At 40.9% G+C, this 23,579-nt stretch overlaps 1 protein-coding gene across 1 annotated transcript in view; it reads left to right on the top strand.

Annotated features, from left to right (window-relative positions):
• The window catches only part of IFFO2 (intermediate filament family orphan 2), a 37,191-nt gene extending 20,114 nt beyond the window's left edge, over window positions 1–17,077 (top strand). The window contains exons 4-11 of the mRNA XM_010577508.1: window positions 5,303–5,363; window positions 5,668–5,763; window positions 8,029–8,169; window positions 9,923–10,065; window positions 12,798–12,918; window positions 15,222–15,311; window positions 15,971–16,101; window positions 16,874–17,077. Coding sequence (XP_010575810.1) covers window positions 5,303–5,363; window positions 5,668–5,763; window positions 8,029–8,169; window positions 9,923–10,065; window positions 12,798–12,918; window positions 15,222–15,311; window positions 15,971–16,101; window positions 16,874–16,979 — 889 coding nt within the window. The 3' untranslated portion in view covers window positions 16,980–17,077. The remainder of the gene's footprint in view (window positions 1–5,302; window positions 5,364–5,667; window positions 5,764–8,028; window positions 8,170–9,922; window positions 10,066–12,797; window positions 12,919–15,221; window positions 15,312–15,970; window positions 16,102–16,873) is intronic.
• The last annotated feature ends 6,502 nt before the right edge of the window (window positions 17,078–23,579 follow it).

Below are 23,579 nucleotides of genomic sequence, written 5' to 3'. Positions count from 1 at the left end.
GGATCCTTTTGTGTGGGAATATTACTTTGTACATCTGATGGGCTGTTAAGTCAATTCCAATGAAATCAGTGTATAATAACCAGAGTTATAAACTGTAATGTTGATAGTTATTATCTAGGTGTTGGAGAGGGGATTAGTGGGCATGTTACTACAGACCCACAGTGAGAGGCGGCCTGTAATGAGCATGAGTAATGCGAAATGATTAAGTTGGTTAGGCTTGTGCATGTTAAGTGTTAAATCTCATGCCAGCGCTGGTGAGCAGAGCAGTACGCCTTGCCATTTGGAGTTCCTGTAAACAACGTATGGGCGTCAAAAAGATCCCAACATGCAAAAGAACAAGCAGTGCTGCCACAAAGGAACGGGAGCGCAGAGACGTGCCTCTAACCTGTGATGGCAGAGCACGAACCCTCCCGGGCAGCACCGGAGGTATAATTACTTGGTCCTGCCGTAGCATGGATGTTTTCTTCCATCTTCTTGCAGGTGTGGTACATCAGAGAATGCATCTTAGATGCTTCGTATCCAACAGATGAGCAAGGCTGGGTGCATCTTGTGCCAAAAATGAAATAGTGGTGTCTTAGTGTGCAAGAAAAAACAATGATGCTGTTCCCTGAAGGTAGCACTGACAGTTTGTCTGTTCAGTATGTTTATGTTTTCAGGAATCGTTAGCTGTTAATATTTTCTTGAGCATTTCATACTCATTGTTCAAACTAGCACTTTAGTTTCCTGTTGTGGACTTAAGCACTATTAGGTTTTCCTTTCTACTACTGCTCTTCTCCCCATAAACTGATGGGAAGACACTCCAACAAACGGAGTGAAAAGCTTCAGAGTCAGTACCTGAGAGAATGGCAGGGGAAAAACTTAGACCACTGTAAATGTTTTCTGTTGTTCTCTTTCTGTTTGGTGGTTTTCTTCTCTGCATGACTCAGTATAAAACTACCAGGAAGAAGGGTCTTGTCTTCCTAAAGAGTTTTTCTTGTGGAAGAAATGTATTGTCATTAAATGTTGCTGGAGGAATATTTCTTCCTTGAGGGAGGGATATTTTTAATGAAAGAAATAGTGCAGTTAATATCATCAGGCATCATTAACTCTCAACTGGTCTACTTGTGCCTTTCTGCCTTGAGCAAGAACATATTTAAAACAGTAGGTTTATATCTGACATATTTTGTAAGCATGTTGTCTAAATGATATAATACATCTAAACATCCTCGGTTTTAAAAAGAAAATTACTGAACAATTTTTGGAAAGGCAAACTTCTCTAAAACTAACTTTCTGTTCTAAAGGGGTTTTGTGAATCCGCTCCAGTGGTCAATTCTCTTCACTGATCAGTAACTTGACTTGATACTGGAAGACGAGAAAGGAAGATATTCGTGTTCATTGACGCAGCTATTCAGGGAGTGGGAAAGTGGCTTGAAGCTTGTTGTGTCAACATAGACCGCTCAGTTTAATTTCACGAACATTAAGGCTTTAAAACTTAGAGAAGCTTTTAAGGGACATTATCCAGTTCTTGAGATATCTCCCTCGGCTTGCTTTGCTGTAGAAGATGTTAGTATCGGTGAACTGGTAGCTACTCTTCCAATTTCAAAGGAAACACACAAGTTTGTGGTGTGACTCAGCTTTACAAGAACACTGCTTTAAGCAATGTTAATCCTAGCTGACTATTCATGTGTTTTGTTTGTCTAATATCCTTGTAATGTAGCTATTCCCGTTAAAGAAAGCCAGCATCCTTTGTTCTCCTCTAAGCTATGTAAGACATGACTGCAGAAGTAGTTTGGGGCCTGAAGCTGCAATGACTGAATGCCACTGGAATGTAATGTGTCACATCTGGTAAAAGGGGAATAGATCCATAGCTTCTAAAATTCAGACTAGCCCTTTATTTGGGGGGTGGGTAGGTGGTGGTTGGAACTACAACATCCTTGGTAGGTGGGAAAGAAGGAAAGGAGTTTGATTAGATTAGAAATTCATATTGCTGATTTATTTTTTATTTTTTTTTAAGAAATAAGTGAAAATATATTAAGAAACCCTGAAGTCTGGTAGATGGAGATGGCAGCATTTGCCTTTCTGGGTCAGAAAAAAGATTTTTGGATACATCTGGAAATCATAGCAATTGATGCATCTGAGCCAAGAAATAAGTGTATTTGAGAGCAGCAGGAGCAGCTGGCTAGTTAATATCCTGCAGCAAGTATGTGAAGACTGCTGGCTTTTTTTAGCCTATCGTGTGTACAGCCGTTTCCCTTTTGGGTATTATAGTCCTCATCATTCCTGCCGCTGGTTCTTCTGTGGTTATCCAGCAAAGGAGTTACCTGTCTGCTCTGCTTATGCTGCGGAGGTGATTAATCAGGTGGTGTTTCCCTCTTCCTTAAGATGAAGGGAGCACCAGGGTTTGGTCCCTTTCATCGACATTTTAGGCTGCACGTGCACACGGCGTCACTGGTTCTCTTTGCTAAGAAGCAGAGGGCATCCACAGCCTGCTGGGATTAAGACTTGTGGAAGACTAAGTCTTCTGCTTTTAGACAGTAACTGAAGAGAAAGATATTGATTAGTATAAATTACTGGGAGAATAATTTAGAGTGTGTTGAATATTAAAGATATCAGAGCCATAGTTAGCATCTTCTCAGTGGCATGCTGACTCCTTACTGCTGCATTTGTTGGAGTGTGTAGTAGCACAGCTGCCAAGGTTCCTTTTAAAGTCTTGTGTGTTACAGCAAATACAGGATGATCATATGAATGAGCAATCTTTCTATTGTCTCACTTCCTTGGAAGTTTAAATGGAGAATTAATCCTCTGCTCCATTGTCATCCTCTACCTTCCCATCCGTCTCCTTCCTCTCTTTACTACAAATAGTCTCCTGAGGTTTAAGTGTGAGGAGAAAGTAAGATTGGCATTTTTAGCTGTTAAATGAGGTTAATCAGCTTGGTAGTGGGTGGGAGAAATTTGCTCTGAGGTTAAGAATGTGATATTAATGGTTAGCAGGACCCTTATTATCAGTCCAGTGTAAATTTCCTTCTGTTAGGCATGTACTTTTTGGTTAAAAATTACCTGATTGTGTTATTGTTCCTATAATCAAGAGAAACACATAAATTGTGGGGAGGGTGTGTGTGTAAAAGAAGGCATCCTTCTCTTTTCTTGAAGACACCATCTTGAGTTTGACGGAAGGGAATTAGGGCTGTAAATCACTGCTCTGCAAAATGCACTTTAACTGGCATGAAGGAAAGAAATGGAACTACTGGAATTTCTCAGGATGAGGAAGGTTAGTCTGAGCAGACTTTGAGATGTGTAATTTTGGCAGCTGCCCAGAATGGCTGAACTGCTGGGGAGGAATGCTAATCCTTTTTGCTAGCTTTTGGCACAGTCAGTAAAAATATGCAGATACGTTTTCCAAAAATATATCCCTTTTTTGCAGAATGCAGAGTGCACTGTGGGGATGCAAATAATACAGCAGGATAACCTGAATGCAGCCAGTATTCCTCATTTCAACAGTTAAAACCTTGAGAAGCAGCATATCAATTTTTGCAATGTCTGCTTGACTTCCATCCATAAATGACAGCCTGCTGGCAGAAAGACTAGGAGGAATGATTAAAGCCATGCAACACTCCTCCTGTAACAGAAGGAGACCATCTTGCAGATTGTGAATATAATTGACTGCTTTAATTAATTTCACCTTCTTGACTCTAATGTTAAAATCTGAAAAATAAAGTTACTATTTTTATAGGAATGTACATGTAATTAGCAGTCAAAAACCAAATAGGATATGGAAATATGAGCTAAAACATTTGATGACAAATGCAAATTCCAGCCTAAATATTTTACTCTGCTTGGCAGTAAGTCATTGCTGGTAAAAACATGCACAACAAGTCTTCCTGCTTAAATCAAACTTCAGCTGTACAATGGAAAAATCGCATGGCGTTATGTTGGATATTCCTTGCACCACAATAGCAGGAAAGAGCGGATATAGCCAGCATGTCATCTTGGCACTGCGCTTGTCAGAGCTGCTGCTGCTGCTGCATTAAGATGTAACCCGTTCAGGTGCCTCCAATCACTCCTGAATACAGCAAACTGCAATACCGCTGTGCCTGCCTGTGTCCTTTCCTGCTGAAATGGTCTGCCCTGGCTTCCATTTCAGATGGGATTAAATCTGCACTTTGAATGCAGAGATGTATTGAGTAGCATGGTGATTATATATGCAAACTGAAAATCAGATGCCTCCGTGGGAATATCCACCAATCTAGCTATCACCAGATTTCTTTCTGAATTTGAAAATAGGATGAAACGATGCATTTTGGCAGATTTAACCTTGCATTTTCAAGAATGCTTTGATTTAGTAGATTTCTGGGCCCATGGTTTGCCATTTTCAGTTAAACTATAAAAAGTGTTGAAGTGGCAACAGAAATTATCACAATGGTACTCAGAGATTATGTTCACAGGATTGTTTTTAATCATGTGGTATCCGAAGTTTCTTTTCCAGGGGTGTAATTCCTGTTCTAATAGACTGGGCAAGTCTTGTGTGGCACTACTGCCCATTCAAAAAGACGGGCACACGTTTTACTCTCTCCCGTCCCGTCCCAAACTCAAACCATATCCATGCTTATGAATGTGTATTGTCACATTTTCAAGAATCTTAGCTTTTGAGTTAATATTGTCAAATACTGGGTTTTGCCCTGTAAAGGGTTTCATTGCTGAACAAGAGGAGCTGCTGGATATTTTTACACTTAATCCAGTAATGAACTTGTACTACAAGCATCATTATGTTTGAGGTTTAGTTATACAGGTTGTAACTGTAAATTCTTTTCTTCTACCCATTCAGTACTGCAGCAGCAGTGAGCATGTATACCCTGCATTCAAGGATGCTTGGCTGACTATTCTCCTTGCAACTGTAGTGCTGGGAAATGACTGAGGCATGTAGATTATTGAAGATTTTTATGCAGAAGGTACATAAACATATGAATTGATTGGACCGAACAGATGAATATTGACTACTGATTCAGATAACTTACCTTCAACTGTTCTGTTTTTCTGTTTTTTTGGTTTTTTTTCACCAAAGATTTCCCACTGTATTTGCAACCAAATATTGCATAGGAGAGCAGGAAGAATACTGATTCCAATGAAAGTGGATTTAGCTTTTATTATCTTACAGTCTTAATATTACTGGTTTGAGGGTGTACAAGCGAGGGGGACCATCTGCTTTACATTTCAAATAACTGTCATCATCCTACAGCTATCAGAAGACTTGTGATTTTGGGCGGGGAAAAAAAACCAACAACTTTTCTCCATAGTTAACACTTTGCCTGCAAATCTTGTCTTTCAGATGGGAAGAAGAACTGACAAGAAGAATGAGTCTGGAATCTATGGTAGAAACCTTGCGAGAGGTAAGTTTTGGATAGTATGTATTGAAAGGTGTAGGTTTTCTCTTGTTGGCACCTTTTATTATGCTAGTAATCATTTGAATTGTCTTTTAATTAAAAAATCTGTCTCCTAGCTAGAGCAGCTGACTGTGTTGCTGTATGCTAGAGAATAGTGTTAATGTTTGGAAGCTGAAGCAGGAAGGTGCTGAATTTTCTGACAAAGTGAAATGCGGGGGTGGTGATGTGCCTTACCAGCCCTGCTCAGGTTAAGTGAGGAAGCATATGTTGGCCTATTACCTCTTAGTTCTTTGTGTGCTTTCTCTTGCAGGAGGCGCAGGAAGCGGAAGCTCTCCAGGAGGAGTTAAATGAAAAGATTGAGAGACTGAAAGCAGAACTTGTGGTCTTTAAGGGTCTGATGAGTGATGTAAGTACGCTAGAGAGCAGAGTGGCCAACTCCCACTGTCTTTGTGAAATGTGCCTGTCATGCAAATGGCTTCATTCATAAAAAGGTTATGGTCTTAGTGAGTGCTGCTTTGTAGTTAGCATTATGGCTGCCTTTATGATCTAATGCATCAGACAGATCACCCTTCCCCCTGCTTCCTGTCTGGTCTGTGTAGAGATGCATTAACTTGCCGCTTAGCCCATAACCCGGACTCTTCCCTTCCTTCCCCGTTCTCCACAGCTGGCAGTGCCGGCATTCAGATCTGCAGCTGTGGAAAAAAGTGTTGGAGAACTCGCAGGTTAGGGTAAAGGGTTCATCACCATGCAGCACCATGTACTGCTAACAAGGGGGATTTTGCTCTGAATCACTCAAAGTCATGTTCAAAAAGGAACATGCTATATGTGTTTCCCAGCTCCCTTTATGAAAACTCTGAAGAGATTAACCCAGTATCACTGGTTCAGGTGTCTGGCTTTTCCAGTGCTGCTTCGACCTAAATTTAAAAAAAAAAAACAACAAAAACTTGTTTTCTCAGGAATTTCCTCATGTCTCATTTGATATTGACTTTCCTTCAAAGCTGAGGGATCTTTTAGGCTATGACTGGTTCATTTTCTTACGTTTAGACATACTGAGAGCATGTACTCATGCAGATATCTGGAAAGATAAGCCAAGTGAACATTAAGTGAGGTGCCTTTCTCTGTAAGACTGAAGTAATGCTGATGCCGGTTTTGTAATGAATATGTCCTATTATGCTTACTTATTCTGTAATTTTGTGTAGAACTGCTTCCTTCTGTCTTTATATAAGCTTGCAGAACCTGCTCCCTGGTGTCAAATACATTCTCTCAGGGCCACTAGATCTGTTCATGTGAAATTTGGCAATTAGCTGTCTCTTCTTTTGGTGTTTAATCGAGAATAGGCATGCTGTTTAATTGAGAATAGGCATGCTTGGTTAGAGGCAGTGTGAAAGGGAGAAACTTGTTAGGGCTTCTTCACTGTGACGGCTTTTTTGCTGAGGAAGAAATGTTGCTCGGTATGTACAAAAAGAGTGGTGGTGAATGCAGACATCCTCCTCAACTTGAGAGGAAGTGTGCTTTGGGCTTTGCAAACTCTGTAAGGAAGAAGAGAACCTAAGGAAAGCAGTGAGAATGCTTATTTTGAATCCCACTGTGTAAATATTTAGAGCAGAGAAATGCAAAATGTTGGCATGTGACTCTTGCTTTCCTGTGGATAAGAATAACTGGTACCTATTCAGTTGATAAGATTGTGTTTAGAGTGTGTCAGTGTTTAGAGACTTGTTTTTCTCAGTGTGTTTGGAAAACAAAAATCTCCAACTTGTGCAAAGGTAGTTGACAGGGCTGGAGAACTCTGTGTAATTATGTAAAAAACCAACATTAACAAACAACAACAAAAAACCAATCCCAAAGCTTTCTTCTTGGAAAGGGGATTTGGTATTTAAGAAAGCTCTGTAAAGAGTTTTTCTGCTTTTCTGGTCAAAGTGGAAGCATTGCCTAGCCATTGAAGTGGTACTTTCCAACAGAGTAAGTCTCGTCTCGGCTGAAAAATATGCTTTTCGTGGAACGATGTTTCTTCATAAGGAGCCAGTTGTGCTGTGGCTGTATCTCTTATAAATTATATTTATAATTACTGTCTAGAGTGAAGCAAAACAAAATACTTTTCATGTAGAATTTTTGCTAGGCTGGAAGCCAGGTTGATGTCAATGAGGAGTATTTTCTGTGTTACAAGTTTTCATGGATCTCTTTAGATCCAGTCTTGATTTTAATACTTTCATGGTATGTATGAAGTTGCTGAGTAGCCTGGATTCTGTTTTAAAAGCAACTTCTCCTTGTAGGCACAGTTTTTCTGTCTGAAAGCAGGGGGAAAGTGTTGCATACTCGCCAGGTTTTAGATTTCATTCTATTCTGTGCATGCTCAACAGGGTTTTTCTCCTCCATTTTTAAAGCTTTATTGACCCATAAAAGTTTACTGTTGCCACATCTAGCAGTTGTTTTGGGGTGGGTATAGGTTTTTTTGGTGACAAATCACTCTGAGTTGAAATTTTATTAGAATCGGGTATGAATGTTAATTGTTAGCTGTCTAGTCTATTTAGATTGTCCATGTACTGCCTTTTCCGGAGAAGATGTAATACTGTTTAAGACTGGTATGCCCTGGGGTTAGAGAGATACTGTGGGGTATCTCTTCTTTCCTGAACTGTATAATAATAGAAGATAATCACTACTGTCCTTCCTGCAGCCCATGACAGACCTGGACACAAAGATTCAAGAAAAGGCCATGAAGGTGGACATGGACATCTGTCGGCGAATCGATATCACAGCCAAGCTGTGTGATGTAGCGCAGCAGCGCAACTCTGAAGACGTTTCCAAGATATTCCAGGTGATTAGGCCATGAATTTTCCATAGGGTAGGACAAGAAGTGAGGGGACAAGAGGGAGCAGTGTTGAGGAGTGTGGTCCAGGTCATTTGCCTTTTCTGGAAATTTCTCTATGTAGACACGTTTTCTTCTTTCTCAGTCTTGAAGTGTAGCGCCCTCCTGCAGAAGCTGCTGTAGTACTAAGAGCACAAAATGTAGAGAGTTTAAAAAAAGAAGTCTCAGGATGACCTTTAAGACATGCTGTTAGTCTGATGCTAGCCTACAATGAATGCAGGGGAAAAAAAATATTACAGGGTCTAGGTTTGTATAAATGGCTTCCTCACATTTGTTCCCTTCAAGTGAGAGGTTTTAAGCTTGTAGAACTGTCATCTGAATGTTCTTATTTCTGGCTCAAGCTCCGTGGCCAGAAATAACGCTTCTGTGGTGGTGAGCTATGACTGCTTTGTGAGACTAGAAACTCCAGTTGCTTTCCTTGAGCTATTGTGGCTCCTTGATGCTAGTAGGAAAGTCATTTAATTTGCTCCAAAAGCAAGCAGTTACAGCTCTGCATGGAGCAAACCTGTAACTCCCAATGCAGTTGGTCTTCTGTCTTAACTGCAATTTCAATTGTGATTAACCCAGCTTCCTTCTACTTTGATCTAAATGTGTCTTGTTCAGCCTTTCAATAAGTCTGATGCTTTTCTCTGTATAGTGATGCCATATACTGTGCTAAATGCTGTACAAAAACACTGTAAAAGATCTTTGTGGTCTCTACTGGTTGTGCTTTCTGGCTATAGTGAAGTTGCCTAAATGTTTGATGGGTTTTTTTCTTATGTATCCCAAAAGACTGAAATCTCCTTATTGGAGACAATTATTTTTCTAGCATGTTGAGCCATTGCACTGTGCTAGTAATTCCTTCTTGTCTTTGAGTAGAATTGCCATGTCCTTCTGCTCAAAGGTAACTGCAAAGTGCACTTTTGGTCAAGCATGCAGTGGTTAAAATGATCATCATGGAGAACAATACCAATAAGGGATGGCTTATATGCCAAGTAGAGGAAAAACTACAGTAGGTTGGGAGCGGACCGTGTGTTTGTGACTCTTGCACCATCTGTGAATACCTTTTATGTTCACAGTCCTCAGATGAAGAAGTGATCCTCTGCACCCTTTGCAGGGGTATCCCTTGAGTTCTCTGCACGTCTATGAACTTCGTTTCTTTGAGCTGGTCCAGGCATTTCCATGGTTCAGTTAACCCTCCTGTCAACCTGAATATTAGCAGTCTGCCTCTGCTGATGGGGTGGGAACGACCCTGTAATAAAGGCTATCTAGAAAGGCTTCCCGTCTACTCTTTTGTGGTGGTTCAATGCTGGGAGCAACAGCCTGTGGTGGTGGCAGGAGAGGGAGAGTTCTGTCATTGCTCTCAAGCCTGCTGCCTGGGCACTCCTGCCAGCTTATGCTTTTACCCTGTATCATTCTAACCTCTGCATGTTCTCTGGTAGATCACAGACTGGTGTCAGTGAACAGATGAACATCTGTAGAGCGCTGGCAGCCTGCAGCTTGCTTTGCTCTTCGCCGTTCTGAACTGCTTCCTTGTGCTCTGTGTTCACCACTCATTAACAGATGCGATTCCCGTCTTGAATATGAGCAATCCCTGAATTGCCTGGGAACTGATGAACAGTTATATTCGCTCAAACCTAATGGCTCTCCTTCTTTATTTCTGCCCCTCATGGCACAGCACCTCACTTGAACCTTCTAGTTACTCCTCTTCTCTCCAATTAAGGTGGCTTCCAAGAAGAAAGAACGCAAGCTTACATCTGATGATGACCTCTCTGAACAGGATGGAGACAACGGCAGGTTCTCTGATGATGAGGTCAGCTGTTCGCTGAACATCACAGATGAAATGAAGCGTATGTTTAATCAGCTGTGAGTATTGTGGACAACATGGGGAAAACTTATTCCGAAATGCAGACTTAATCCCAGAACTCGAGGACTGAGTTGTATATGCTTTCAGAAGTAGTATTTTTTTCCACTCAGTGCTCACTATGAGTTGAAACCGAGCTGCCAGGATGGTATATACTCGAAGGTTTTCTGGAAGTTCAAATAAAATTAACAGAAACTGATTTTTGTTCCTCCCTTAAATAAGGGGGGGACTATGGAGAATATAAAAATATAGTAGTAAAACTAGATGTTTATATGCTGTTCTAACACTAGCAAAAGAAGAAACATGCAAAAAAAAAGTATAAAACTTGAGTCTGTTCTGTATGTTTTGCTGGATATTAGATTTCTACAGTTCTGGAAAGAACCTTGCTGCTGCTTGGGCTGGATAGAATTTGGCAATGTCACTGAAAGCTCAGTTCAAAATGGATAGAAACTTCTGTAGTATTTTGCATGATTTTTCCGTTGAGCTATAGGCAAATGATAGTGGTGTATCTGTCCAGAAGATCAGTTGCAGCAGTGGACGACAGTTTATAGATTCCAAGAATGTTGGTGGTGTAAGCCTTGCGGCAAGCTCTGATCTCCTGAACTGGAAGAACTGCAATTTATTTTGCCTAAAGCTTTACCCCAAATTGCAGTGTTAGGAAGCTGTGGAAGCTGAGGAGAGACTCTTTACACCTTGGTGCTACACAAAGCAGTTCAGGAAGCCAGTTGGTGATGTGCCCTGCTGTTCTCTTCTCCTGTTCTAGAAATGATGGAGATGGCCACACCCTGGTGAGACTTCTGAGGGTCTCTGCCATTTTCTTTAGCCAGAGAAAAGCCCCAGCAAGTGCCGTAGGTCTGACTTTCCTAGCATTTGAATATGGGTGTTTTCTGCCAACTTCTGCAGTGACTGCAGAGGGAGGAATTCCCACTGCTTTCCCACAGTGTACGACAGTATTTAATGTGTAGGAGTATGCAAGAAATGCTCTAAGGAGCACTAGCTCCTCTTCTGTTGTCAGCTGTTGCCAAAAGTTCTGTTTTCAGGGTGTATGTCTCTTTCTTCCTGCCTGAATTTCACGTATAGGAGGGCACGGGTTTTGCAAAAGTTGTAGGTAACTCCTCTTGTTAGGACTCTTGTTTTAGACATTTTTAGGCCCTTATTAATATTCAGTGTAATAAATACAGATTTTTTTATTATTTTTTTTTTTTTACTTCTCCACTGCTAGAGTTCAGTGTGGCAGCAGGTAGCGTGGATTTTTTTTAGGAAAGCAAAAGGCTAAAATTTAGCTACTAGGTTGGTAATGCATTTAGTTTTTAGTTTTGTTCTTAAACCTGTCCTGTGATACCCAGTTTTTATTGGTGCTGCTAATGAAATTCTTATCTCCTGGACCTATCTTATTTGGCACATAGTGCTGCAGGAACCTTGTTACACGCAGACTGGGTTGATCTAGAACAGTGTTCATGGCTTACTGAAGGTGGTACTTCCCTAAGGATGTCTGGGTTTGGGGGCTTTCTGAGGTAGAAGATAATATTTTACAAATAGCTGAATAGCTTATCTCATTAACAGAAACTGAAAGCAACTTGCATTTTATCTGTAATGAACTTAATCTTTAAGTGTCTAGTAGTAAAAAGTCAAAATGCAGTTGGCTTTGTACAGTGTGCACGTCTGAAGTAAGCAGCAGTCAGAACTGCGAGCCTTTGTGTTCTCTGATAGGGATAGCTCTTGCAAAAAGAAACCGATTTGAAGAAGTTGAATTGCAAAAGGCACAATCATGTATGTCCAAGTTTGTTGGGCTTTTTTAAATTATTTTTTAAAGTCATGCTGAGTATAGACAAATAGCCTGTGTCTTTTGCCAAGCTCTTCAGCCTCCTAAAGACAGTGTTAGGCTCGGCTTCCGGACTGAGATGTTATCTGCTTAAAAGGAAGTGAACTAAAGTAATAAAAATGCATCAGTCTGAAATTAGCAGACTGCTGCTGGGAGCAATTTCAAATTTTTGTCAGACCTCCTTAACAGGGACAAGAAGCAGCTACTAGTGTTTTGCTCTGCTGCTGTTCAAACCAAAAGGGACTCTAAGTGCCTTCTGAAACTTTCCTTTGTTGCACAACTGACCATACTAAAGGGGCTTGACCAAATAACAGTGTTAAAGGCCACTCTTACCACTGTTTGTTCTCAGTCTTAAGTGGCTGTAGTAGTATCTCTGTTGTTCAAGTCAACAATAAGTATTTATGCTCACCTGCACATCGTTTTGGGGTTCATTTTTTTTCCACAGTTGTTACTTTCAAAAATGTTTTTAAGTGCTGCAGGGCAAATGTTGGTTGAACTTCAACATGAAAATCAGCAGGGAGTCTTCTGGTGGCTGTTTCTTGTAAAATTCCTCGAACTGTGTTTGGTCTCATTTTCCCATGTATAAAAAGAATAGTTTAAAACATTTTTGTGGTTTTGCAAACAGGGGAAACTAATGTGCAGCACCATCTGGAGGACAGAGCTAGGACTGTGTACTTGAACCAGGAATGCTAACAAGGATCTTTTATTCTGCTTTGGGGTGGCAAAGAGCCCAGGAGCGAGGGACTTGGACAGTGGTGAAGCCTGTTTGTAAAAACTGCGAGGATTTTCAGCTGCTGTATTGTCTCCTTCATTCGGTGCTCATAGCCCTTTTTTTCCTAGAAGATTAATTAAAGGACTGAGGGAGTGGGGCTGGAGTGGTTTTCACTAATGCTTTTTCTGTTATCTTAACAGTCGTGAGACATTTGATTTTGATGATGACTGTGATAGTTTAACATGGGAGGAGAATGAGGAAACGTTGCTTCTTTGGGAAGACTTCACAAACTGCAATCCTTCAATTGACCTCCAAGGAGAGGTGAGTTTATTTCCGTTATTTTCTTGAACTATTCTCTGCAGAAACCGTATCCCTCGGCTGCTCTTTTAGCCATTTGAGCCTTTGGATATTTGACTGGTGATCTAGTTTGCCATGCAAACTTGCTTTGATTTTAAAATCCTCTTAGTGCTTTCTCTCTATGGTTGCTTTTCAGTCTGTGCGATCAGTTTATTTGCCAAACTTCATTTCTTCTGCTCCTTCAAACTGAGTATTTAAAAGTACCAAGCCAGTGTCAAAAGATAGCTGTTACAGGAGCATCATGCAGTCTGTCACCCTAAGCAGTCGTTTATCTAAAGCCCTATATCTTCCACACAGCATCTCACTTTCTCTGTAGATTATCATTCACACTTTAATTGTCAAAATAGTACACATAGTGGGGGGGATGGTATTGCAGTTATTCTAGTGGGGAGGAAAAACTCTGTATGGTCTGTGGAAGATGTTAAAGTATGTATACCCCATCACAAACAAAGAAGCTGTGATTGCAGGACTGCATAAGGCCCCAGGGATCTTCTGGACCCATGAATCTTGTGCTTCCATCTTCCCAGTCAATAGGAATCTCCTGGCATTGGTGGATAATAAGCAGCTTGCTTTTAATCCTTAAGATCCCACAGAAAGTAAGCTAATGGCTGCATGCTGCCTCATTTAGTGACTCCTGAGCCTTTTTAAACAGGCCTAAAGAGAGATTGAAATGGCAAGGTCTGGCTTTGAGCAGGTAGTCTTAAATGTGAGGCTATTATTTCGTTACTGAGTAGCACGACAGCAGTAGGTAAGAAATAATCCTGCCTTCTTCCATCATTGCTGTAGTGTAAAGATGCTGAGGCAGCAGTCTCCTGAATATTGTCTTGTGTTGACTGCCAGGGGTGTGTTAATTTACATCTTCCCATTTGTGTATCATCTGGCGTACTCTGAAACTGCAGAGATTACTCAGAAGTGCTAGGACTGCAGAAGGCAGCGTACTTAGCTACATGTCGTCTTTTGAGCAGGGAGAGTGGCAGAGTGATAATGTGTAACCATGTGCTGGAATTAGTGACAGATTTATTTGCATATACCCATGTGTGCATGTATAAGCACAGCTATCAGAGGAATATTGCCGAACTCAGACCTTCCGTGCGAAAACTCTAAAGGTTTTAAGAAGCTTAAATCCTTCTAAATGAAAATTATACAAGGAAAGGGTAGATTTGTCTTGTAGATGGAGATTCAGAATAAAGACTGCTCCGTCTGTGCCTGGTCTTTAACATAGTGCTTTACATGCCTGAATCTTCCTTCTACTGGCTTTATTCCTTTCAAGTTCTTACGCGGTGCCCTAGCCACCTTCTTTTATGACCTTCCTCCTTAAAGCGCTTGTGCATATAAAAGGATAAGTGGAATGATTCTTGTAACTAATAGGCTGGTTAGTCTGACGTTGAATACCAGGTATGGTCCTGATAAAGCTGCCACAGATGTGGCCAAAGGATGGAAACATAATTAATGCTTATCAGTGCAGTTGCATTAAATTGATGATAATTTTTTTCTGGAAAAGGGAGGTAGGTAATAACATGAAAGAGAACAATGACATTGTTTTAGTCTCTTTGTGACAGCATGAAATAGTGCTATATCTTTTGTAGCCCAGACTGTACTGTCAATCCAAAGCGATGATACAGGGGCTGTTGTCTGGCAGGATGTTTCCTGTGGGACAGCATGTGTTCTTACGTGTGATATTTTCATCGGTAGTGTGCTGGAGTGAGCTTGCTTTATCTAGCAGTTAAGTGAAAAATTTCAGTAGGAAACAATGCATGCAGAGCATACATATGAGGTAATGGAGACTGAATGGACTTGAGAGTAATAATATGTAATTGGAGAATGAGAATTCCAGTGCAAAGCTGTAAGTAGTGGGGTGGTCAGTGCAAGGAAAAATTTAGTTTCATGGCTGGAGAGCGATTACAATCTAAATGTGATCAGACTGCAAAAGGTTCAGGAAAATCCATGGTTTTGCTTCTTTGGTATGTATCAGGTATCTGTGTTGAATTGCTAGAGCCTTGGTCTGTAGGTTCCTTGATCAGAGACTTTATCTTTGTGTGTACAAAGCCATGGTCATGGTACAAAAATGTGTTTCCTGGTATGCTAGTTTTAAGCAGCAGAATATTTGTTGCCTGTGTAAAAATGTATTAAAAAAAACCACCAAACTTTGTGTGAAAGAGCATAACAGCCTGCATTTCTAAGTGAGGTTAAATAAGAAAATCTTCAGTCTGCTACTGAATTCCTTGTTAGTTTCTTGCTAGTTCTATGTGTCCTCCTTTCCCCTGCAGGAAGAAAACCTGGGAAACTTGATCCATGAAACAGAGTCTTTCTTTAAAACGAGAGACAAGGAATACCAAGAAACAATAGGGCAAATAGAGGTAAGGAAGTGGTTCATGGCAATATGAATTGTTTCTACTGGATGAAAACGTGCAGAGTGTTCTGGTCCGGTATACCCACAGAGGAAAGATGGAATGTCTATATGTCTAAGAATGTAAAGGCGTTTTCCTTTGACATACCCTTGGGATATTTTCTAAATACCATTCTCTATACAGCATTATTATTGAGTAAGCATAAATCTGTAGCTGGTGGAGAGAGAACCTTCAGAACAAAGAGAATAAAAATGCACTATTATTATTTTTCTCCTATTTGTCTTGCATGTCCACTGTCACACTGGGAAATGCTTTACAAGACATGGTGTCAGAGGTTGCCAGACACAACAGCTGTAGCTTCTCAAAATCTTTGCCCTGCCTAGAATGTGCTTTCATTAATTACTGCATGTTGACAAACAAGATGCCAAGCAGCAGAAAAAAACTCCAGGGCTGTTTAAAAACAGCATTGAGCTCTGATTAAAATACACTTTGTAAGCTGATGAATACGTTGGCAGTGTACAACACTGAGGTTAAACATACATCATGTGGGTGTTTTGGCTTGGCTCTGGGCAGCTTTACCATCCCCACCAGTATGTAAAATTGAGTGAAGCTGGGAGAAGCTGCTAGCAACTCACCTTAGGCTGATTATTTTCACTTATTTCTTACAGCTGGAATTGGCCACAGCCAAGAGTGACATGAATCGCCACCTTCATGAATATATGGAAATGTGTAGTATGAAAAGGGGCCTGGATGTACAAATGGAAACTTGTCGTAGGCTTATCAAAGGCTCAGCTGACAGGTAATAAGATATTACCATTCTGCCTGGGGTGCTTCAGGAATTTATTTTGCTCTTGTTTCCTGCCAAGTTGTTTTAAAGGCAATAGTATCATTTTGTCCTAAAGCTTTGTCCTTCAGATAATCTTGTTTTGTTCAGGGTCAGCTACGGGTCTTAAAAAGGAACCCTGTAGCAGTGTATGGGTTCTTACACACAGTAAGGCTTTTAAGGAGTCAACACCTATTGGTAAAATCAGGTATCTCTACCTTGGACGGACATTTAGTCTTAATGTCATAGATCTAGGACTCTTAAACCAAAGCCCAAATTAAATCTTGACTGTGGACTTATATGAAGAACTTGGTTTTTAATCTTTTCATGTGTTAAGAACCCTGTACTATGAGGGTTTTTTCTTATCTCTTGCTTGCCCCCAGTACACATCCTGGCTTAAAAGAACAAGATGATAAACTTTCTTTGTGTTTTCAAGACTGTATGTGTTATGGATGACGAGAGTCTCTGTAGGATATTCACTGGACTTAGTTTCCATTTCCCCATCTGTAAACCTAGGGCAGCCTTTATGTCTGTGTAGGAGATGACAGGGGTGGGGTGGCAGCATACGGAATGCTTAAGTCTGCTACTGATATTTACTTTAAACTCAAAGTTTAATGTTAATAAAGGATATTGTAACTTGTTTTGGGAAGTGAAAGTGACAATTTTCTTTAAATGTTCCTTTTTTTTTTTCCTTCTGTCAATGATATTTAAGTTTTTTGTCTAAACCTTTCTCTGAATTTTTCTACAGAAATTCTCCATCTCCCAGCTCTGTAGCCAGCAGTGACTCAGGAAACACAGATGAAATTCAGGACGAGTTGGACAGAGAGACGGATGTGGAGCCCATGGTCAGCTGATACGTAGTTGGTGCATTCCAGTGAAAGGGAAGATACAAGAAAAGATTAAAAACCGATACACTGATGGGGGGAAAAAAAAAGACTTGTAAGCCCTTGCACAGGGTTTCTAAGGACTCATTCCTACACGCATCCCCACCCCACCCAAGGATTGGTGCTGTAAATTTCTATTGTTATACAAATCATAAATGCAGAGTCCTGTAAGAAAACATGGTGTTTTAATTGTGCCTTTGCCCCAAGCTGAGCCACTTTGAGCTCCAGTGGAATATTAATAGCAGGTGTTTTTATAAAAAATATTATTTAAAAAAATCTGGTAGCAGCAGAGAATGGTGCTGCAAAGGCTCTGGGTATTTCAGTATGCTGATGGTTTTATTGAACTGCTGCACTGATTGGCAAAAGGAATGCTGGCAAACGAGAAGCAAACCCAAGACAATTATGGTACAATTACCAATGACTGGCACAAAACAGAATGCCTCCAAATTGAACTGTAAACCTTTAAAAATAATAGCGGGTTTAGAGACAGCTTTTAGGATTAAGCAGTTATACAATATTAAAAGGAATTTCTTCATTCCATCTTTCTGGGTGAAGGAGCCTTTGAGATTTGTACAAGCTTTCTGCTAGACTCCAGAATCTGAAGAAGCAGGTCTCAGCTCGGTGGCAAAGCAGGTGGACAAAGGAGGGTTCAGTGGGGTGGGACTATCACTGATAAACTACTATGCAAAAAAAAAAAAAAAAAAAAAAGCTCGCCTTATTTATGGAATGTTTGGTCCCTGCTGGGCTACAGTTATCTCTTGGGGAAAGGAAAGCTAAAAACACATTTGCACATGTTAGTTATCTGTAGAGCTGCTTTTGAGGAGGAATGTTGTATTACAATGCCTTTGTTTCCAGTGATTGGATTAAGAGGGGAATCAGCCCTTCCGTTCCCATGTTGGTTTGTGTTTTCTTTTTTCAGTTTTTTTTTTTTTTTTAAACGTAGTGTTTGCAGATTTTACTTTGCTGACAGGGAGATAACTCCATTTTATGCTGCTTTCATGATGTTTAGAGTGGGATAGTTGAAGCATCAGGATAAACTGACATGCGGTGGTATAGATGTAGGCTTGAGACATGACATTGGGAGAGTTCCAGACCACTGTTCTTCGGAAAAGCTGAACATTGGAAAATACTGTAATCCTTTTTTAGGGTCCAGTAAAATGAATCCCAAACTACTGCTGCCCTAGAATTAGGGAAGAACAGCCATGTGCTTTCTCTGTGAGAAAGTGAGAAGACCTAGGCTTTGTCAATCTTTCTGTATTTTTACACTGAGAAAGCAGCATCAAAAGTCAGATCACTTGGTGGTGTTTGAGGAAACTCTGGCATCATCAAGCTGTTCATGGTTATTAATGGGAATTGTAGCACCTCAGCCAGGTAAAAACAGGGTATAAACCTCAGCCAATAATTTTTTGTTTGTTTTTTAGACCAAGACTGAAAGTGTAGTTAATACTGCCTAAAGGTAACTGTGTAGTTAACTAGCAGTTGCAAGACTTGGAGTAAACACCAAATGTATTCTTTTTCCTGCCAGGAAGCTTAGAATCTGCTATGTAGGAGCAGTGCTAGGACTGGACAGGGAAATACCCCATTTAAGCACCCTCTCAGTGTTATGTAAAGGTAAGCTGGCCAATTTTTTTAGCTTCCTGAGTATTGTTTCCAAGCCTCCCTTATGTATTGATCTGAAATCAGCAGGGTTGCATTGTAAGCATACAGCCAGTATAGATCAGCGGTGCTCTCTTCCAAAAAGAGCCCAAGTGTCTCGGCAAATGGCGTGTTCCTGGGCAGAAATGCCTCTCTGTCTTGCGCAGCTATACAGAGGGGCAGGACCTCGGAGGGTTTCTGCTCACGCTGTAACTGTGGGTACAGTAATGCCTTCTCCGTTTGAGTTTCCTGTGTTGCTGCCTGGAGTTTCATCGCTGTTCAGATCCATCTCCTGCTTGGACACAATGGTGCTTTTAGGCCACGTGAATCAAATGGGCTCCCTGTGTTTTTCAGTGTGGGGAGCAGTACTGGGATGATCCATCTGGATCCACAGTGTGGAGGCCATGATCGACAATTGATGGCTTCTGTCCAAGAAAATAGATCCAAGGATATGCTTGGGGTTTCTTTACTGATTGCAATACTCAGTGCAGTTATTCATAGAGTAGCTAACAACTTCTTGGTTCCTGTGGTGTGGGTTAGGGGCTTTTTCAAAGCCTGTTTCATCATATAAATGTAGATAACTTTTCTCTGGAAAAGAAACCTTATTCCAAAGTGCTCATTCCTATTATTTCTTAGGTGGCCAAAGTAGTAAATGTCGTGTTCGCTAGGGCTGCAAGTTGGGGTGGGTGGGTGGGGGCAAGAGATGCGATATTTTTTTGAGGGGGCTGGGACTGCATGTTTTCAATAAAGTACTCTTAAGGTTTTCAAGCCTGTATGAACTTCAGCTGCTAATACATAGTTTCTCACGGGGCTGAGAAACCATCTGCCAAAGCTGAATGTCTGTAATGCTTTAGTGACTTCGGTGGAGGCATTGTTAAGCAATCTACTTGCACAGTGAATCAGCCTTGTCGGAGGCTGTTGTTCAGCTCTCCTCAATTATGAAATGCTTTTTGGTACTGGAGAAACTGAGCAATTTTAATGGCCATCCAGCTTAGCTGCTGTTTGGTTTTTTGTGTTTGTTTTGTTTTTTGGTTTGGTTTTTTTTCTTTAAAACTCAGTGTCCTAGTAGGAAAAAGGCTGAGTGTTTTTGAAACTAGTAGCTGGTATGCTGAGGGTAGGAAAGAATATCCTCAGTTTGACACTGAGAGCCAAGGGAAGAAGCAGAAATTCAGCTGTTGAAACAAGCTAGCTGTAACCTACAGTTTATCTTGTAGCCATAATTATGAGAAGCATCTGTAATAGGGTTGCATTTGTTGGTGAGTGTAAGGGATGTGGGTCTATAGTAGAGGGTATAGAAATAACGTGTACGATGGTGATGTGTATGACGGTAAATTACCACTGTTGTTGGTGTCTGTTTCTTATAATCATATGTAATCCATTCTTAAGGAAGAAAAGGTGTTTTCATACTTGGGATTGGGGTTTTATTTTCATTTAGGCTGTATAGGACTTGGTGGATCAACCTTTTGGGAGTTATGAGGGTTGGTCCTTGATAGTTTCCCTAAGGAGGTCTTTGGTTTAGTTTCAAGCGATGCTGCTGATTTAGCTGACAGTGGTCCTGTTCTGTTTGCGTATAACCACTCTGTAGAAACCAGATCAAAAGCTCGCCAGAAAAAAATCGTGAAAATGCTGGAAATGATTTTGATGACCTCTTTCTTTTTCCTTTGTAAAGCTGTAAATACTTTATTTTTGTTTTCTATTCTTAATGCGGTGTCATATTGACACTTTTTTAGACTTACAATCAGAAAATCCTCCTCATTGTTTCTCATTTTTTAAAAGGGGATTTCAAGGAAGCAAATTTTTTTGCTTGTTAGCGGTGTAATAATATATCAAATTCCTAAAATGGGTTTGTACAAAAAGTGTTTTCAGTAAACAAATGGCAGTTGCTTTTGTGGATGCATGTTGTTCAAAAATGTCCAAAGAATAATGTGGTACAAACATTTTTTCAAAGACTTAGTAATTATAATATTAGTTCACACAATGAAAAAACAAAATTCTTTAAAAAAAAAAAAAATTGTCGGGGGGGGAATGTAATGAAACTCATCTAAGCTAAATGTGTAATCTATTTATAAGAAACACAGTATATATTCTATTTTTATTAGAGGTTTTTAAAGTGCAAACAGAATTCTGTTGGCAAATGCAATTATTCCCTTGTAAAGTATCTTCTGCTCTGATGAGACTCCAAATTCTCAAACAGTTTCAAGCGACAACACAGAAACAACCTCACAGGTATGGCTGTGAAGCACTTGCCCATCACTTCCTCGGAGCAAGAGGGGGAGGGAAAAAAAAAACAGGTTAACAGCTTTTCTCCAACTGCAGAATTATTGCTGTTTCCCCTGGTGTTTTTTTTCTTTCCCCGATTGCGAGGCATTCTGCTGGAGACGGTAAGAACCTCCGTTTGCTCCCCTTAATACTGGGGGTGATTGCAGCACAGTAGTTTTAAAATCTGCCCCAGAGTGGGGTTTGTGTTCTACCTGGTTGGAAGATAAATTGTGTTTGTCTACACAGGTATAAATTGGAATTAACTTGATGAAACAAAATAATCAGAATCGTGCCTGAATATAGATCTAAAGCTGCTTCTAATTATGAGGTTGTGGGTTTTTTTGCTTAAGCATTCCTGCCAGCAAAAATACAAGTTGGGTCATCAGTCCGAGGCTGGCTGAGGAAAAGCCACGGCGATCAGTGGGTGCTCATAGCCTTGCCACAGCGCTGCAGTCTCTCTAAAGCATCTATTTCCTTATGTTTCCCTTGGCTCTAGAAAAAAATGGAAGAATGTTTGTGTTGGAGCGTGTGAGGAAGAGAATTGCAATACTGGGAAGTCTCTTGATTGTGTTTTGCGTTTGAGAGTGCTTCATTTTAGAGCTGAACGTTTAAAGCACGATTTATCACAGCAAAATTAAGAAATGATAGTGCTTCCATGGTGTAATAATACCCTGATGAGGATTTTCCACATTTTGCTTCAGGACTTTGGGTTTTTTATTCTTTTGCACTGCTCCAGGACTTGGTTGCAGGGGAACACGCAGGCTTTAAAAATCTCTGCCTTCAGTGTTAAGTCACCCAAATGCTTGATTTTAAGCTTTTAGTAGAATGTAACTTCTGTCAGTTTTGAGTTTTAAATGCGAAAAGAAATTGCCAATCATGGCAACACATACTATCCTGGTGTTAATAATGCTGGGTTTAGAGGTGAACTAGAAACACTACCTGCCAAATTCTTAATTCAGTCCCTTGCCAACCCGTTTCTGGAGAGGGGAGCATGGAAGGCTTGAACATGAGTCTTTGGCAGAGTAGTGAAGAAACACTTGATTATTTCTTTTTGTCTGTTTTTGTGTGTAGTTCAGTGTCTTAAGACCCTTCCGCATTTGCGGGAGCCTTTCAAAGCTTCTCTTTTGAAGAAGCAACAAATTGTGTTTAAGAAGTGGGTATTCAATGCTTCTAGAAATCATGATTCCCTCCTAATTTGAGGCACTCCAACAGTGAAGCACTTTTGTAAGCAAAGGTGGTGCTCATAGGTCTGGCTGGCTCTGTCTTTGGAGGAAATAATGATGTTAATGCTTAAAAACCCTGGGGTGGCTTCAAACCTGTGTCATTTCCATGGCAGAACGCCCCAGTACCACTGTGCCACCAATGCCTGTGGTTTGTGGGCTGCCTGAACTGACGGTCCCTGTGCAGATTTCATCTGAAATCCTAAAATTTCTTTTTTCTTATTAGAGAGGGTTGAGGATGATTAAAAGCTTGGTCACTAGACGCACTTCTTGTGTAACGTGGTTTCACCAAAAGAGACACACAAGTCAGTCCTTAAAACACCTTACCTGCGGCTAAAGTGTATGTAGCTAAGTTCTGCCAAAAATGATTATTTATTATTTAAGTGTTTAAGTGGAGGGTATTGATGACTCTTTCCCCATGCTGTGTCACTTCTTGTCAGTTCCTCTTAGGTCATATAAGAATTTATTTTATACACATTAAAACAGACTACTGATCAGTGTGGAAATGAACCTGTTTACTGTACTGTTGTAAATATCGTGCTTTATATTCTGTATATTAGCTTCTTTTAAAGAAAAAGACTGAACTGATGATGCTATTTGATCTCTGGTGAGGAAAGGACAAAGGATGAACCAGCTCCCAAGCTTGCTCCGGCGTCGAGATGTAAATCGATTTCCTCTGTGGCTGGAAGTCTGTCCTGGGAATTTGCAAGCAGGCCAAATGGTACGCGCACTTACTGGCGGTGGATTTCGGACCATCAAAGGCTTCAGAAATCTTAATCCACTTCAGCAGGGGCACCGAGAAACGCCCGCAGCGAGAGCCAGAAGCATTCGCACTCCTCTGAGTTCCACCGGATTATCTCCGTTTTCCTTTTTTAGTGCCAAAAACGACCCCACTGACCCCTTCCAGGTCTGCTCTCCAGCTCCCCGTACACCGCTCTGGTCTCCCGTCCTGCGTCCGTCCGTCTGTCTGTCCGTCCTCAGCCGTGCCGCCCCTCCGGAGCGGGGGTTCATCCTTCGGCGTTCGACCCGTCGGTTGTGTACCCCACGGGCTTCCCTGCGCCGAGGGGGAGTGCGGGAGCTTGTCGATGAAAACGGGTCACAGTCGTTCTCTGGTTACAAGGAAAAAAACAAACCTATAAAATAAATACCAAACTCCTGGTTAATGTCTCTGTGTGTTAATTCTGGGGTTGGAAAATACCTTTTGGGGAAAAAGCTGCTTTTTGGGATGTGAGGCAGGGGGACACAAACACACCTGGTGATGTGGGGTCCCCAAATACTCCAAAGCTCCCCTAAGAATTAGGATCTTTCAGCTGCCCCTGTTGAAGTGCTGCTCCCCTTTCTGCACATAAAAATACCCTGTGCTCCCACCCAGGCCCCATTTTGGGTTAAAATCCCCCTTTTTTTAATTAGCTGTCAGCTGCTCCAGCTCCCTGTTCTCTCTCTCCTCACACAGGTC

The sequence above is a fragment of the Haliaeetus leucocephalus genome, unplaced genomic scaffold, assembly GCF_000737465.1.
Source record: "Haliaeetus leucocephalus isolate CR32 unplaced genomic scaffold, Haliaeetus_leucocephalus-4.0 Scaffold556, whole genome shotgun sequence".
Lineage (NCBI taxonomy): Eukaryota > Metazoa > Chordata > Aves > Accipitriformes > Accipitridae > Haliaeetus > Haliaeetus leucocephalus.
Note: the sequence above shows the minus strand (reverse complement) of the source record. Positions and strands in the feature narration are given on the sequence as shown.